This window comes from Pelophylax lessonae, assembly GCF_965119305.1.
Source record: "Pelophylax lessonae genome assembly, chromosome: 11".
NCBI classification, from domain to species: Eukaryota; Metazoa; Chordata; class Amphibia; order Anura; family Ranidae; genus Pelophylax; species Pelophylax lessonae.
In genome coordinates this window covers 3,208,226-3,223,954 of record NC_138778.1, presented here as the reverse complement: position 1 = coordinate 3,223,954, position 15,729 = coordinate 3,208,226, and the positions used below count along the sequence as shown (strand labels likewise).

At 47.5% G+C, this 15,729-nt stretch overlaps 1 protein-coding gene across 2 annotated transcripts in view; it reads right to left on the bottom strand.

The window, feature by feature from the left end:
- Positions 1-15,729, bottom strand: part of NTN1 (netrin 1) — a 221,502-nt gene that overhangs the window by 77,268 nt on the left and 128,505 nt on the right. For both annotated transcript variants that reach the window (XR_014225866.1, XM_082271470.1), the window contains exon 3: positions 14,256-14,444. Coding sequence is in view for 1 of the 2 variants with exons in the window: in XM_082271470.1 (XP_082127596.1) it covers positions 14,256-14,444 (189 nt within the window). In the remaining variant the exon portion in view is untranslated. The remainder of the gene's footprint in view (positions 1-14,255; positions 14,445-15,729) is intronic.

Here is a 15,729-nt window from a genome sequence, read left to right as displayed (position 1 = left end):
AGTAGCCTCTTTCTATACACCAAGATCTATCAGAATGTTTGGGCTGACAACCTTTTCTATGGAAAATTTGACTTACCTATCTAAAGCTGCCCCAAGGCCACCTTGAAACCTGGAGGCATAAGGCACAGTCACTTCCTGTCTACATACGCTTCAATGATGGCCGCATGATGTTCTTCAGGGTGGAATTCCTAATGGTGACAACATTGGACACTGTGGCGCCCCCTTCGTCCCATAAAATCTACACTTCGAAGGTCACGCTTTCTTGTTTGGCTGTACTTCTCCTGGGGATCACAGAAGTGCAGTTTGTTCTGTACGGCGAGCTAAAGTTAGCTGACGTCACAGTGCCGGTCAAGGCTCGGGAAAGATCACGACCATATTGTTGGGATCCACCCACCAGCATCCGGTTCAGCCTCTCCAGCCCCCTCCACTGCCCAGAGCTCCAGTGATGATGGGGGGGGGGGGGGGCAGAGCAGAGAGCTAGAGACTGCCAGTCACCAGCTCTCTGCTCAGGGAGCTGAGAGAACCGAGTGATCGAGGGTGTTTAATCTCTCGGTTCTCAGTGTTAGAGCCGGTGAGGGACCAATGCTGCATCCTCCCAGGTAAGTAGGATTCTACAAAAAAAAAACAGATTCCCGTACTTTTTTTTAATGTGCATTGAAACAGCCACTTGTAGTCTCCTAAGGAAGCTCATATGACAACCCAAGAGCACAATTGGGAGACACGGGTAGAGTATGTCACCCTATAAAAGGAAGAATCTGAACAAGGACCTTCAAGTGATAGTACAGTCCAATTTTGAACTTGTACCTACAGGTAAGCCTATATTAAGGCTTTCCTGTAGGTACAGTGAATATCTCCTAAACTTGCACGGTTTAGGAGATATTCATACTGCATGCAGCCGGTGACGTCATTGGCGCATGCGCTCTGAAGGAACAGCATACCCGTGCCGTAACTTCAGAGCTCCGTGCAGGGGCTGGGACTCTCGCTCAATGGTTTGGCCATTCATACAGCTGGAGCCCACAAACCCAGAAGACCGGGTGAAGATGGAACCCTGTCAGCGGTGACAGTGCACTGCTGGAAGGCTTCATTCTAAGGCCCCTTTCACACGATCGGACCAAACGGGTCTGCCGGTCCATTTTTCAGACGGACCTGATAGGGCCACCCATTCTCCGCTATTGGGAGGCGGATGTCAGTGGACATGTCCGCTGACACCTGCTTGGCATCCGATCCGACAAGATGCGCTGAAAACAGACGTATGCCGATATGTTCACCATCCGTCCAGCGGGTCGGATCGGATGAAAACGGACAGGCTGTGCCTTTGCCTTGCAGGAGATTTTTTTTATTTTTTTAAATGACCAAGTTTACTACCGCTTTTAAGCAGGATTTTTTTTTTTTTTTTAATGAAAGTTGCATGTTTAAAAAGAGTGAAAATTACCTTTCAAACATATTAATTCTTTCATGAAATGTTCACAATTGAGTTTGAATCTACTTTATCTTCTAATGGTTGCTATCTGATGCCTAGAAGGACCTGCAGTGACCTCCACTTTACTTCATAAAATTTGCAGCTTCATACTTGACAAGGGACAATTTATTGTAACAGTCTTAGAAGCAAAGCAAGGTCTACAAACATTTTTTTATAAAAGTATATTTTTATATGTATCATTAAAAAGTTATGTAAAAGTTTATAAGAGATGTATATTAAATCTGAATGGGAAGTGTCGGAAGGAGCTCATGCTGAAAATTGCTCTATAGCAGGAAACTGAAAGTGTTTGGACAGCCTAATCTTCGCGTCATTCTCCTGCTCACAAAAGGTGGTGAATGTTTTATGAGCGCTTAAAATGCCAAGTGAAAATGTCAGTAATCTGAATGCTGCATGCGTCACCCTGTCCTTGTGTCAATAAATTTTACCACGGCCGACGGCAAGCCATCCGTGAAGTATCTAAACTTCTGTTAATGAGAACTAAAATGTGTTTTTCCCTTAAAACAATGCACCCAGGTACTTTTTTTTTTTTTCGCACAGGGTGTTGGTTACAAAAAGAAAATGCTCCTGTAATTCGTGACGGGGATCGTCACTGGGTGGGCAGGAAGGGGTTAATACACCTGCTGACAGGATCGCACAGGTGCGCTGAGCGATGCGTAATGTACGTACGTCTATATGTAACACCTGGCATGTCACCCTGATATATAATTGTCAAAAAAGAACATGTTGAAAGGTCACGTTGTGTATTTAGCTCAGCGGACAACCAAAAGAAGTAACAAAATCAGAATGTGGGCGCTGGGGAGATGACGGAGTATGATGCACAAAAGATGTGGGGAATGGGGCAGGTATTTCAGAAATGTCGTCTATGTATCCATTCTACACAGAGTAAAACATAGATGTTTATGTTCTTAAAACAAGATGGACAAAGTTTGGGTGAGACCTTTCTGAAGATAAAATGGAGGAAGTACGGTCAACTCCTGCACAAGAAGCCTTCATTGGACAGGATGGAGGCAGTTGGGCCAATGGCTGTGAAGCACCCCCCTTTTTAGGCTGGCCATACATGGTGCTAATTTCTTTCCTGCAATCATGGGTTGCACACAAGCAGTGTTGACAGGGGAATCCCTCACGCTGAGCAATTGTCTTCTCCCGGCAGGGGCGGGCGGGGTTTTGCCATCCCCTCTGGGAGAGGACAATTGAAAGAGATTCCGGCAGGCTGGTTGTACAACCAACCTGCCCATTAAAGGTTCGAATCTCGTCTGGTTCCTGCTGAGCCGGCCGAGACTCGGACCGTTTATGGCCGGCATTAGGTTGCTAGTAGGATTAATGAAAATTTAGTTTTTGGCTGCTCTGTAGCCAGTGGGGCAAAGTTTGGTTGCCTTTGGCTTTTCTGGGGGGTTCTGCTGGTTGCAGGCTTAACTACTTCACTCTGATTTATAGTGAGTTCTAGATTTTAGTAGGTTGTAAGAGAGAGACCCTGGATTGGCATATTCAGGCATATACATACAGCCTCAGCCAATACTTGTGGAAAAGAATGACCAGTAGGGGCCTTAAGGTGTGTATATATAGGCTGGGGCCGGGAACAGCGGGATCCTTGTCCTAGGGGAGAAGACCCAGCCTGAGGAACTGTGGCTCTCTGGGTCGCTTAGCTGAAGTTCGCAGGAGATCATAGTGGTCCCAGCTCAGAAAGAGCGGGGGGGAATCTCTAAGGTTGCTGAGAACAGTTTGGAGGAGGCTAACAGTATAGAGTCTGGCTGGTACTGGAGAAAGGCATCCAAATACACAGGGGCGGAGCGAGTAGAGGCTAGAGAGAGATCCTAGTGACTGATGACGTTTAATCCTTGGAGAGACTTTTTGACCCTGCAGCTTACGCATATATTTGCAAATGTGTGCAAACGAAACCCCTGGTTTATGAAATGTTAGACAGGATGACTCAATTTGTTGCAGGCTGGTTGGTAAGTGAGAATTTTTCTTTGTTGTTTTTTGAAATGCGTCACCTTTCCATGTGCGCCTTGCTGCAAAGGCCAGTAATAGGTTGGGGTGGTTGTCACATGTATTGTTGGTGAATTGGTTAGGGGGCACACTTGATGCCTTTACTGCCATTGTGTTATTGCTGGGTGTCTAGTATGTTCCTACACCTTTAAGGAGGAGTGGACTCCCTCCAGGCATACCTGCCCTTAATCTATCCATTACTATATATGTGCTCCAATTTTATGGGCTCTCATAATTTATAGAGTTAGGACTGCAGTACACTGGGGTGCCGTGAAGCTTAAGCATGTATTTACAAATATGTGCAAACAAAACCCCTGATTTTAACGTGAACTGTTAGACAGGGCAATTCGGTTTGTTGCAGGCTGGCTGGTAAGTGAGCTGGGAATTTTTCTTTGGGGCAAGGAGCAAATGAAAGGGCAACGCATGGCAAAAAGCAACAAAGAAGAATTCCCAGCTCACTTACTAGCCAGCCTGCAACAAACCAAATTGTACTAACAGTTCACGTTAAAACCAGGGGTTTGGTTTCCACACATTTGCCATTATATGCGTAAGCTGCAGGGCCACTTCATGGTAACCCAGTATTATCTGCAGTCCTAACTCTATAAATTTTGAGAGCCTTCAAAATTAGAGCACATATATAAATTAAGGGCAGGTATACCTAGAGAGAGCCCCCCCCCCCCCCTTAAAGGTAAAGGAACACACTGGACACCCAGCAATGGCAGCAAAGGTATCCAGTGCATCCCCTCACCAATTCACCCACAGAACAAACAAATGGCAACCACCCCAACCTATAACTTGCCTTTGCAGCAAGGAGCACATGGAAGGGCGACACATGTAAAAAAAAACAACAAAGGACAGTTAAAGGTTGGGGTGGTTGACCAGAATTGCTGGCTTAGGGCTGCTTCCATATTTTAAGTTCTCTAAACTGTATGTACGCCTGCACCCAGTCCTATAGGGGTAGGGTTTCCCCTGAAGAGTTTAGTTTCACTCAGAGTGTGTCCTTTGTCATACTTGCACTTAATTTGGAGTATCTAAAGGCTTACTCTACACCCCAACCAAGTTTAGTTAGCATTAACCATCAAGAAAGACATTCACTGAGTTGTGAGAGTGTGGAGCTGCAGTGTTCCTGGCTGCCGTGTACCCAGTGTCGGGACAAGGTCATTTAGCGCCCAGGGCAAAGATTCCAAACTGTGCCTCCCTACCCTACTCATGATGTGCAAGCTTAGGGGATCCTACACCCAGCAGTCACTTGTCAAAATCACTTCTGTTGTCACTACTCCTGTCAGCCTTGAAACAGAAGGAAGGTGCCAACACTAAACCATTGCACCCAGGGCAGCCGTCCCTCCAGCCCACCCCTTGTCCTGGCCCTGTGTGTACCCCATAGGTAACAGAACCTAGGACAAAACATCAGGACCAGTCTGGGGTCTGTACTACAACTGCAAAAGAAAACTCAATAAGAGCAAAGTGGAGAAGGGCCAAATAACTGCCTCAAAAGAAACCCTTTCTGTAGACAAGATGAAGGCAGTAAGGCTATTTGTGGCAGAGGAAACTTTAGTAAGGACAAGAAGGAGGCAGTCAGTCTAACTGCTACACAGGAAGTCAAACTGAGGACATGATGGAAGCAATTCGGCCAACGAATAGACAAGAAGACTAATTGAAGACAAGGTGGAGAAATTTAGGCTTACTGCTACTCGGGAAACCTCCCCAAGGACAGAATAAAAGCAATTAAAGTGGAATTCCGGCCTATTTTGCAACTTTAGTGATTCCTGGAGTGCTCACTATGCTGATCAACAATTGGGCATTTTCAATTTTTTTTGGGGGTCCCTTACCTTATTTTCAGGGCATTTTTTTATGTACTTCCTCCTTCTCCCCCCTCTGTGGCCACGGCCACCGACATCACTTCCTCCTTTGCATTGCATCCTGGGAGCTGTTTGTCCCCACTCCCAGGAGGGTGGAATCAGGAAGAACTCCCAGAACACTCCCTGGAATCAGGAAGAAGGACAAAGCAGATTACACTGCGGCTTCAGATGCCCACGTCTAAGATGGCCGCGCCCAGACAGCATTTTTAAAAGTAAGATTTTGTCTAAAATCCAATACTGTACACCTTGTAAGTATGAGAATAGCGGTTCTGTAAAGGGCAATGGATTAGTATTATAGGGGTATTTTTAGTTGAAAAAGGTATTTGAGGCCGGAACTCCACTTTAAGATAACTGGTGCAGAAAACGCTAAGGACAAGATGGAGACAAAGTAACAGCTACAAAGAAGCCTTAGCAAAGACAAGATGGAGGCAGTCAGGCTAACTGCTACTCAAAAGTCTGCACCATAGAGCTTTAAAAAAATCCTTACTGTGAACAAGATGGAGGTAGTCAGCATAATTGGTAACAAGATGGAACCATTCAGGTTAACTGCTAGACAAGAAGCCTAATTGAAGACAGGACAGAGACGATTAGGCAAACGCTCAAGGAACCTCACAAAGGCCAAGATAAAAGCAGCTAAACTAAATGATGTAGAAATACCCCCCCCCCCCCTCATTCCCCCGGGACAAGATGGAAGCACTCAGGCTAACCCCTGCATCCGGATGTCTAAATATCTTGGCTGTTCGCGAGGTCTATAGATCACCAACCTCATACAGAAAAGTTTTGTTTTAACCTCATGAAGCAACAATGATGGAACAGGTGGAGAAGGAGTGGAAGCTGGACTTCTCATATATCCCAGTACAAGGCTTTTGCCGTACAAGAGGATCACCTCCCCCTTTGTACTGAACAATTTAATATAAAAGGCCAGATCTATGCTTTATAATTCTTCTTTTATTGAATGGTAGAGGAGAGCCGGGATGTTTTGCAGTAATATCAGGCCCACCCTGTGATTGCAGGCCTCTTCAGGAAGGAATTTGGTGTCAGAGAGAGTTTAGGTGACGGATTTCATTACAGTATTGTCTCTGTGCCTGAAACACAATATGGTGGAAGCGGAGGTTAATCCGTTGGACGGAATAATGTTATTAAATAATGTTTTTATGGGAAGATAAAGCCGCCTCGGTTCCTTGTAGATGAGGCAAGGACAACACCCTCGAGTCTTTCTGGAAAAACAAAGTGGTTGCTCTGGTCTACAAATGCATCGAACCCAGCCAGTCCTGATCCTTACTATCAAATCTTAAAACAGAAATCTATTAGGGCGAAACGGCCATTATATGACACAATGGTATTATTATCTTTTGCAACAATAATAAGATGATGTAGAGGTAGGAAGAGATAGCCACACACCTTGCTAGTGAACAAGCACACTGTTGGTCGCGTGAAACACGTATACCATTTCCATTCTGTTGTGCCTTGTATCCAGATTTGTACAAATAAATCTTTGCTACTATCAAGTCATCGTTTTGGTGTGCGGCCACTTTCTCTTCATGTTCCGGTTATCTGGTGGCGATCCGAGGTCCAGCACCCACGGCTGATTGTGGATATAGATCCACCTGAGCGGTGTACATCTTCTTTTCAGTATTCACACACCTCGCCTGGCCAGAGTGGTTAGCAGGTAAAAGCAGCCTCAGCTCGACTCATCTAAGCCATGTCCCCAGGGCCAGGGCGAAACATGTTGGGGGCATGGCTTGGCTGAGGCTGCTTTTACCTGCTTAACCACTCAGGCTGGGTGAGGTGTGCAGCGGCAGGGCTATCATCACTTCCTACTTCCACAGTGTGCTTTGGTTCTGGATGAACCTTTCCCCAGCCTGCACCCTCACTACTCAGCGGCATATAATTCTTTGAACCTTGTTAGCCTGAGTGGGGGGCCACTAAGCATTTATCGTGGGTCATAATATTAAGATGATACTTCAGGAGACATCTAAAGAGAGCCTCTTGGCAGGGCCAGGTAACTGGCGTCGTAATCACGCCATTATTCATTTATATGACACAACCTCCCCCAGACCTGCTTTCTTTTTTTCTTTCAGCAGCCAGAATTACAGACCACACTCCTGTATCTGTAGGCGATGCCGTTGGTGCACCACTGGGAAGATCATCTACCCATTGACCTATTAGGCCAAACTGTGGTATTTGGATTAAATGCAGGAAATCAGACACATTCTGCATCTAGGTCTGTAGAGGTTAGTAATATGAAATAACTACCTGAAAAATTGTCAAGAGGTTCATACTCTGTGCCAGCCTTTCTCAAACTTTTCGACACAGAGGAACCCTTGAAATAACTTTCTGGTCTCAGGGATCCCCTGCTAAAAATGACTATATGTACAATTCATGATACATTAGTGTTATGGTCAGTGGGAAGAATGCTCCTTACACTTGTGGACATTGAATTACTCCCTTACAGACAGTTAAAAAGATCAGTGGTGTCAGTGGGAACTTATCTAAGAGGCAAAAATTGCTCATTGCTCAAAGAACCCCTAGAAATCTCTGAAGGAACCCTAGAGTTTCATGGAACCCTGGTTGAGAAACCCTGCATTGGAGGAATCCTAAGGTTTCATGGAACCGTGGTTGAGAAACCCTGCTCTGGAGGAACCCTAGGGTTACATGGAGCCCAGGTTGAGAAGCCCTGCTCTGGAGGAAGCCTAGGGTTACATGGAACACAGGTTGAGAAATGCTGCTGTGGAGGAACCCTAGCTTTTCATGGAACACGGGTTGAGAAATCCTGCTCCGAAGAAACCCTAGGGTTACATGGAAGGGTTGAAACCCTGCTCTGGAGGAATCTTAGGGTTACATGGAACCAGAGTTGATAAATCCTGCTCTGAAGGAAGCCTAGGGTTACATGGAACCCGGGTTGAGAAACCTTGCTCTTGAGGAACCCTAGAGTTTCATGGAACCCTGATTGAGAAACCCTGCTTTGGAGGAATCCTAAGGTTTCATGGAACCGTGGTTGAGAAACCCTGCTCTGGAGGAACCCTAGGGTTACACGGAGCCCAGGTTGAGAAGCCCTGCTCTGGAGGAACCCTAGGGTTTCATGGAACATGGGTTTAGAAATCCTGCTCTGAAGAAACCTTAGGGTTACATGGAACCCGAGTTGAGAAATCTGCTGTGGAGGAAGCCTAGGGTTACATGGAACCTGGGCTGAAAAACCCTGCTCTGGAGAAAGCCTAGGGTTACGTGGAACCTTAAAGTTTAATGGAAACCTGGTTGAGAAAACCTGCTCTGGAGGAACCCTAGGGTTACATGGAACACAGGTTGAGAAATGCTGCTGTGGAGGAACCCTAGGTTTTCATGGAACACGGGTTGAGAAATCCTGCTCCGAAGGAACCCTAGGGTTACATGGAACCAGGGTTGAAACCCTGCTCTGGATGAACCTTAGGGTTACATGGAACCAGAGTTGAGAAATCCTGCTCTGAAGGAACCCTAGGGTTACATGGAACCCGGGTTGAGAAATGCTGCTGTGGAGGAACATAGGGTTTCATGAAAACCTGTTCTGGACAGTTCTTGTCTTGAGTTTAAAAACTGCAAGACAAAAAATTGCAAAGAAAGGCTTCTCCAAATCTAACATGAAAAGCACCCAAACTTTATGAGCTCATCAATGAATATGCTGCAGCACCAGAGCCACAGAATGAAAGACCCTACTGCTTATAATGGGTGGCAGTTTAGATGCCCTTTCTGGACTAGAAAGTTCCATGGGAATCCTATTGATCTGAAATCGTTTCCATACGTTTCCATCATAAGCTCCCATGCACACAGGGCATCAGAAAAAACAAGCTGCAGAGCCACTTCTAACGCCAGGAAAAAGCAGCTGTAAAAACGTGCTTTCAGTAGCTTTTTCCATTGGAGTTATTGCACGTTTGGCCACGTCGCTTTTAGCAGCGTTTTTTCTGCCTCCATTCAAAATCAATGGTTCCCTATGGGAGCCTATTGATTTGAATGGAAGGCGCATCGCAAGTTGGATCAGGATGATCCGACTTGCATTGCGACTTGCGCTGTGAGAATCTTGAGGGGGAACTCCACGCCAAAATGGAAAAAAAAAACTGCATGGGGTTTCCCCCTAGGTTCCAAACCAGGCCCTTCGGGTCTGGTATGGATTTTGAGGGTAGCCACACGCAAACAACGGCGTGGGGTCCCTCCCAAAATCCATACCAGACCCTTATCCGAGCATGCAGCCCGGCAAGCAACCCAATCACGAGCAAGGAAAAAAAAATTGGATTTTTGCTTGCACATGATTGGATGATGGAAGTCAGCAGAGCTTCCCCTCATTTACTAAGCTTTGGAGCAGCTGCCCTTGCAGAGCACAGTCTATTCTCCTTTAGTAAATCAACCCCTTTTGATGGCACAACCAAGGGCCCTGAGGAACGATCTTTCAGAATTTCTGTACGATTGTTTGAATGAAGTTCTATTGAATTGTATTGTAACTCTGCTGTCTGCCCTCATGTAGTAAAGTGCTATGCAAACTGCTGGCGATTCTAACAGCTAAAACCACATCAGACATTCGCAGTTGTGACCGGCCCACGATCTGGGGCAATTCCTTAATGTTATTATATACATATTACCAAAAGTATTGGGAGGCCTCCCTTTACACACACATGAACTTTAATGGCATCCCAGTCTTAGTCCGTAGGGTTCAATATTGAGTTGGCTCCACCCTTTGCAGCTATAACAGCTTCAACTCTTCTGGGAAGGCCGTCCACAAGGTTTAGGAGTGTCTATGGGAATGTTTGACCATTCTTCCAGAAGCGCATTTGTGAGGTCAGGCACTGATGTTGAATGAGAAGGTCAGCTCTAATTCATCCCAAAGGTGTTCTATGGGGTTGAGGTCAGGACTCTGTGCAGGCCAGTCAAGTTCCTCCACCCTAAACTCGCTCCTCCATGTCTTTATGGACCTTGCTTTGTGCACTGGTCCAAATCATTTGGTGGAGGGGGGGTTATGATGTGGGGGTGTTTTTCAGGGGGTTGGCCCCTTAGTTCCAGTGAAGGGAACTCTTAAGGCGTCAGCATACCAAGACATTTTGGACAATTTCATGCTCCCAACTTTGTGGAGGAGTTTGGGGATGGCCCCTCCCTGTTCCAACATGACTGCGCACCAGTGCACAAAGCAAGGTCCATAAAGACATGGATGAGCGAGTTTGGGGTGGAGGAACATGACTGGCCTGCACAGAGTCCTGACCTCAACCAGATAGATCAGAGACTGTGAGCCAGGCCTTCTCCTCCAACATCAGTGCCTGATCTTACAAATGCTCTTCTGGAAGAATGGTGAAACATTCCCATAGACACTCCTAAACCTTGTGGACGGCCTTCCCAGAAGAGTTGAAGCTGTTATAGCTGCAAAGGGCGGAGCCAACTCAATATTGAATCCTAAGGACTAAAGCTGGATACACACTATACAACTTTTGTTGTTAGATTTACCTTCAACTATGTAGTGAAGGGCCGGCCTGATTGCATCCACATTGAAAGTGTTTAGGTTTGACCTCATATTATAAGGTTTTGGTAAATCAAAAGAATATTGCATCGTGTGTATCCAGCTTAAAGCGGTTGTATCCTCACCGAAAAACAAAAAACAACCCCTGCAGGACAAAGCCATAATGAGCCAGTGTGCATCGCATACTAGCTCATTATGAAATACTTACCTTGAAACGAAGCCCCGAAACAGTCACCCAATCACCGCTGAGGGAGCTGTCATGTTCCCTCGGCGTCTCTTCCTGGTTCGGCGGCTCCGGCGCTGTGAGTGGCCCGAGCCGCGATAACGTCACTCCCGCGCATGCTTGCGGGATGGACTTTCCGACAAGGAGCCTGCAAAGAGCTCTAAAGGTCCGCCGGACCTTCAGAGTGCATGCGCCGCTGGTTTCAGCGGCTGCATGCAGGACAAATATCTCCTAAATGGTGCAGGTTTAGGAGATATTAATTTTACTTACAGATAAGCTTTATTATAGGCCGCATTATAGGCTTACCTGTAGGTAAAAGGTAAAAAGCAACGATGCTTCCACTTTAAGACTGGGATGCCATTAAAGTTGACGGGCGTCCCAATACTTTTGGTAATATAGTGAATATTCTGTCAGTTCCTGTGTGGATTATGAATGATGGGAGATTTTATGAGGATCTCTCCATGTGATGTGCCGGTCTCCTTCGCTCTCCGCATACCCCAGCACAATAGTCATTTTACCGGCAGAACGGCGCTGACGTCTGCATGATTGTGGGAACCGACTAACCTCGGGCCGCCAACACCTGCAGACACACACGCTCACGCGCCCCCGTCGGCGCTCTCTGATGTTTGCAGGTAGATTAACCTGCCCCTTCCCCCCCTCCTCAATGGGATTCTCTCCCCGATGTCTGGGGCCATTCGTCAAAGCTTGCAGCCTTTGTAGCTGCCCCCCCCCCCACCTTCATTCTCTGCTTAACCTGTTCAATACAAGGCACTGTCCAATGGTATGCACACCTGTGCCGGGCTGGAGGAAAGGGGGGGGGAGGGGAGGGGGTGTACATAACACATATGGGAAACATTGACCTCCTTCTCTGCCACTGGAATTTAACAGTTTGCCTGCCAGCAGTGCAGGAGGTTTACAGCAGCCATAGAGAGAGAGGCTTCAGAGACGGGCGGCCAGGTGCATGCCGTGACGCTCCACACCCTTCTACGCCGGGCAGCGGAATCTGCAATTTCTAGGAACATTGGGGTTGATTTACTAGAGGATTAAAGCAACTTTGCTTTGTAAAGAATACCCAATCATGTGCAAGGAAAAAAAAACAAACAGGAGTTTTTGCTGACACGTGATTGGATGATTGAAGTGCGCACACCTCATTCACTAAGAGAAGTGAAAATAATTCTGCAATAAGAGAATTCACCATTCAGTTGTGTGCGGGAAACAATCTATTCTTTATTTTTTCAGTGTTAAATTTTACATTTATACGCCCTTCGTACTATTCTACACCCAAAGTTTTGATTCCCTGGGAACAGTGGCAGCCCGTCCATTGGGGGCGCAGCCCCCCCATCCATGGGTCCGGCCCCCTTATCTACATGCAGGGCGCCGGACACATGGATTCCAATGGGGGATTTTTTATTTTGAAGCACATGATTAGAGCCAGAGGCTTTAATAGGCTTCAAAAAAGGGTGGGCTCGGGGCGCAGAGCACTGCACCCTGAGCCCACCCAGTTGTGTGACAATAGCGAATGAATATTCTCTATTATCACACTGACTCTCCTCCCAGCCAATCAGGAAGCGGGTCCTGAGACCCGTTTCCCGATTGGCCGAAAGGAGATGCCATGCTATTGGCCAAGGAGGGAGGAGACGCTGGCAGGAGCTGCCCCCTGCCCTCCACATCAGTCCAAGGTGAGTGAGCGACGGGGGGGGGGGGGGGGGGGGTTGGTATGGTGTGCGGGCTGGTGTGGTCCTTTGGGGTGGTATGGTGTGGTCTGTCTGACGCCCCCCCCCCCCCCCCCCCCCGACCATGGAGCACCAGCAGCCACTGCCTGGGAAGGTAATCCCTATACACGGAGAGGCGGTTCACATATATGCGATGACAAAACATGGCATGTGATTGGGAGCGCACTTCTCTGCAAATCACATGCGATGTCTGTGCAATGCGAATTCAGCCGTACAGATTGTACAGACTATATGGCTGAATTCGCATCGGCATTCGGACACAACTCACACGGGACCATTTTTTTGGGGTCCGCACCAGAATCCTATTCGATCCGATTCATGTCCGAACTGACAGTGTGAACTGATCTGGGGGTGTCGTTAACTGTGTATTACCAGCCCCAGCGACTTGCATATGGCAGTGTGAACTGCCTTGCGAGTTGAATGCGATGCGGGAACCTGCAGTGGATTTGGAGGGTTCCCGCATCGAATATGTGTGAATCGGGACTTAGGGGTTTATTTACTAAGGCTAGAAAGGGTACAGTTCAGTTCTGCAGAGAAACCAATCAGCTTCCATGTTTCATTGCTAAAGCTTAAGGCCCCTTTCACACGGGCGATCCGATCCGCCTGTCAGTTTTTCAGGCGGACCTGATCGGATGCTCCATGCATCCCTATGGGGCAGCGGGTGTCAGTGGAGACATCTCTGCTGACACCTGCTGCTATCCGATCCGATGTGGTCCAGACGCATGGAAACCCCATTTTTCATCCATCTGGAGGATCGGATCGGATGAAATAGGACAGACAGTCCATTCTCATCCGATTCCCCCATAGAGGACAGCGAGGATCTGACAGCTCGGTCTCTGCACACAGCGCGGAGACAGAGCTGTCATCTGCCTGCTCAGCGGGGATCGGCGGCTCGATCCCTGCTGAGCAAAACGGAGTCTGTCGGGCGGTGCGCCCGTGTGAAAGGCCCCTGATTGAACAAGCTGAGGGTAGAAGCTGATTGGCTTCTTTGCAGAATTGTGACTAATTTTACCCTCTCCAGCTTTAGTAAATAAACCCGTATATTACCAAAAGTATTGGGATCACCTGGTGATCTGGTCAGTAACACACCTCCTGTATGAGCGAGACACAACTCTGGATGAATGAGAACAGGAGGCACAGCAGACAGCAGCATTTTCTAGGGCAGGGGTCTAAAACTGGCGCCTCTTCAAGTCCCATCATGCCTCTGCCTATTGGAGTCATGCTTCTAACTGTCAGCCTTGCAATGCCTTATGGGAATTGTAGTTCTGCAACAGCTGGAAGGCCACCAGTTTGAGACCCCCATCCCTACAATAAACCATTTCATCCAGGGCAGCCGCCCTCTCCTGCCCACCCCTTGTCCCGGCCCTGGCTGAAGCATAAGCACAAGAAATTAACTGACTTCAGTTCTAGAGAACGTGGATGTTCAGCCACGCCATATGTACGGATCGCACTGCACCCCCCCTATATCGGGGCTCATGGAGTCAGGCCCGGCACTCCTCACCTTTGCAGGCCTTCCTGTGGGTGATGGGTTTGGTCATGTCCCGGTAGTATCCCTCCTTGCAGTAGTGGCAGTGGCGGCCCGCCGTGTTGTGGCGGCAGTTCAGGCAGACCCCTCCGCTCCGGCGGCCGGACAGCTTGAAGAGCTCCATGTTGAAGCGGCAGCGGCGGGCATGCAGGTTACAGTTGCAGGCTGCAGAAAGACAGAAAGAAGCACGTTAGGGTCAAGAGCTTGCAATCCGTTGCACTAAAGAGGTAGAAGAACTCATCAACTTGGGGTGGGGGGGGGATCATTCAGTCATAAAATTTGTACAATTTTCAGTTGAAATGATGCAGCAACAAAGTAGGAAGAAAAGTCTGACTGCTACATTAGCATGCAATCATGCGCTGTCAATGCCGAGTCCTAATATGTATTACCTGGAAAATCAAAGATCCATTCTGTTCCGTCAGTCTTATGATTCACCCACCCACAGTACATAGCCAGGAGGGTGACAACCCCAGCAAATGCTGCAAACTGCCCTGGGATAATATTATGTACAAGCCTTAGACCAGTCTACCGTATCCCAACCACAGTCCCTCCAGAGGTCACTGGGAGGTCCTTGAGCAATTTCTGCCTTTCCTATAATTAACTATGGACACCAATGACCCTATCAGGAGAGCATTCTTCCCACTGACCACCAATGTAAGAGACATTCTTCCCACTGACCTCCAATGTAAGGGACATTCTTCCCACTGACCACCAATGTAAGGAGCATTCTTCCCACTGACCACCAATGTAAGGGACATTCTTCCCACTGACCACCAATGTAAGGGACATTCTTCCCACTGACCACCACTGTAAGGAAAATTCTTCCCACTGACCTCCAATGTAAGGGACATTCTTCCCACTGACCACCAATGTAAGGGACATTCTTCCCACTGACCTCCAATGTAAGGGACATTCTTCCCACTGACCTCCAATGTAAGGGACATTCTTCTCACTGACCACCAATGTAAGGGACATTCTTCCCACTGACCTCCAATGTAAGGGACATTCTTCCCACTGACCTCCAATGTAAGGGACATTCTTCCCACTGACCACCAATGTAAGGGACATTCTTCCCACTGACCACCAATGTAAGGGACATTCTTCCCACTGACCACCAATGTAAGGGACATTCTTCCCACTGACCTCCAATGTAAGGGACATTCTTCCCACTGATCTCCAATGTAAGGGACATTCTTCCCACTGACCACCAATGTAAGGGACATTCTTCCCACTGACCACCAATGTAAGGAACATTCTTCCCACTGACCTCCAATGTAAGGGACATTCTTCCCACTGACCACCAATGTAAGGGACATTCTTCCCACTGACCACCAATGTAAGGGACATTCTTCCCACTGACCACAAGGTTAATTTCCTGTGAGCTGTAGATGTAGTTATAATTTGCAGGGGTTCCTTGAGGCCTGAAAGTTATGTAGAGGTTTCCTTGATA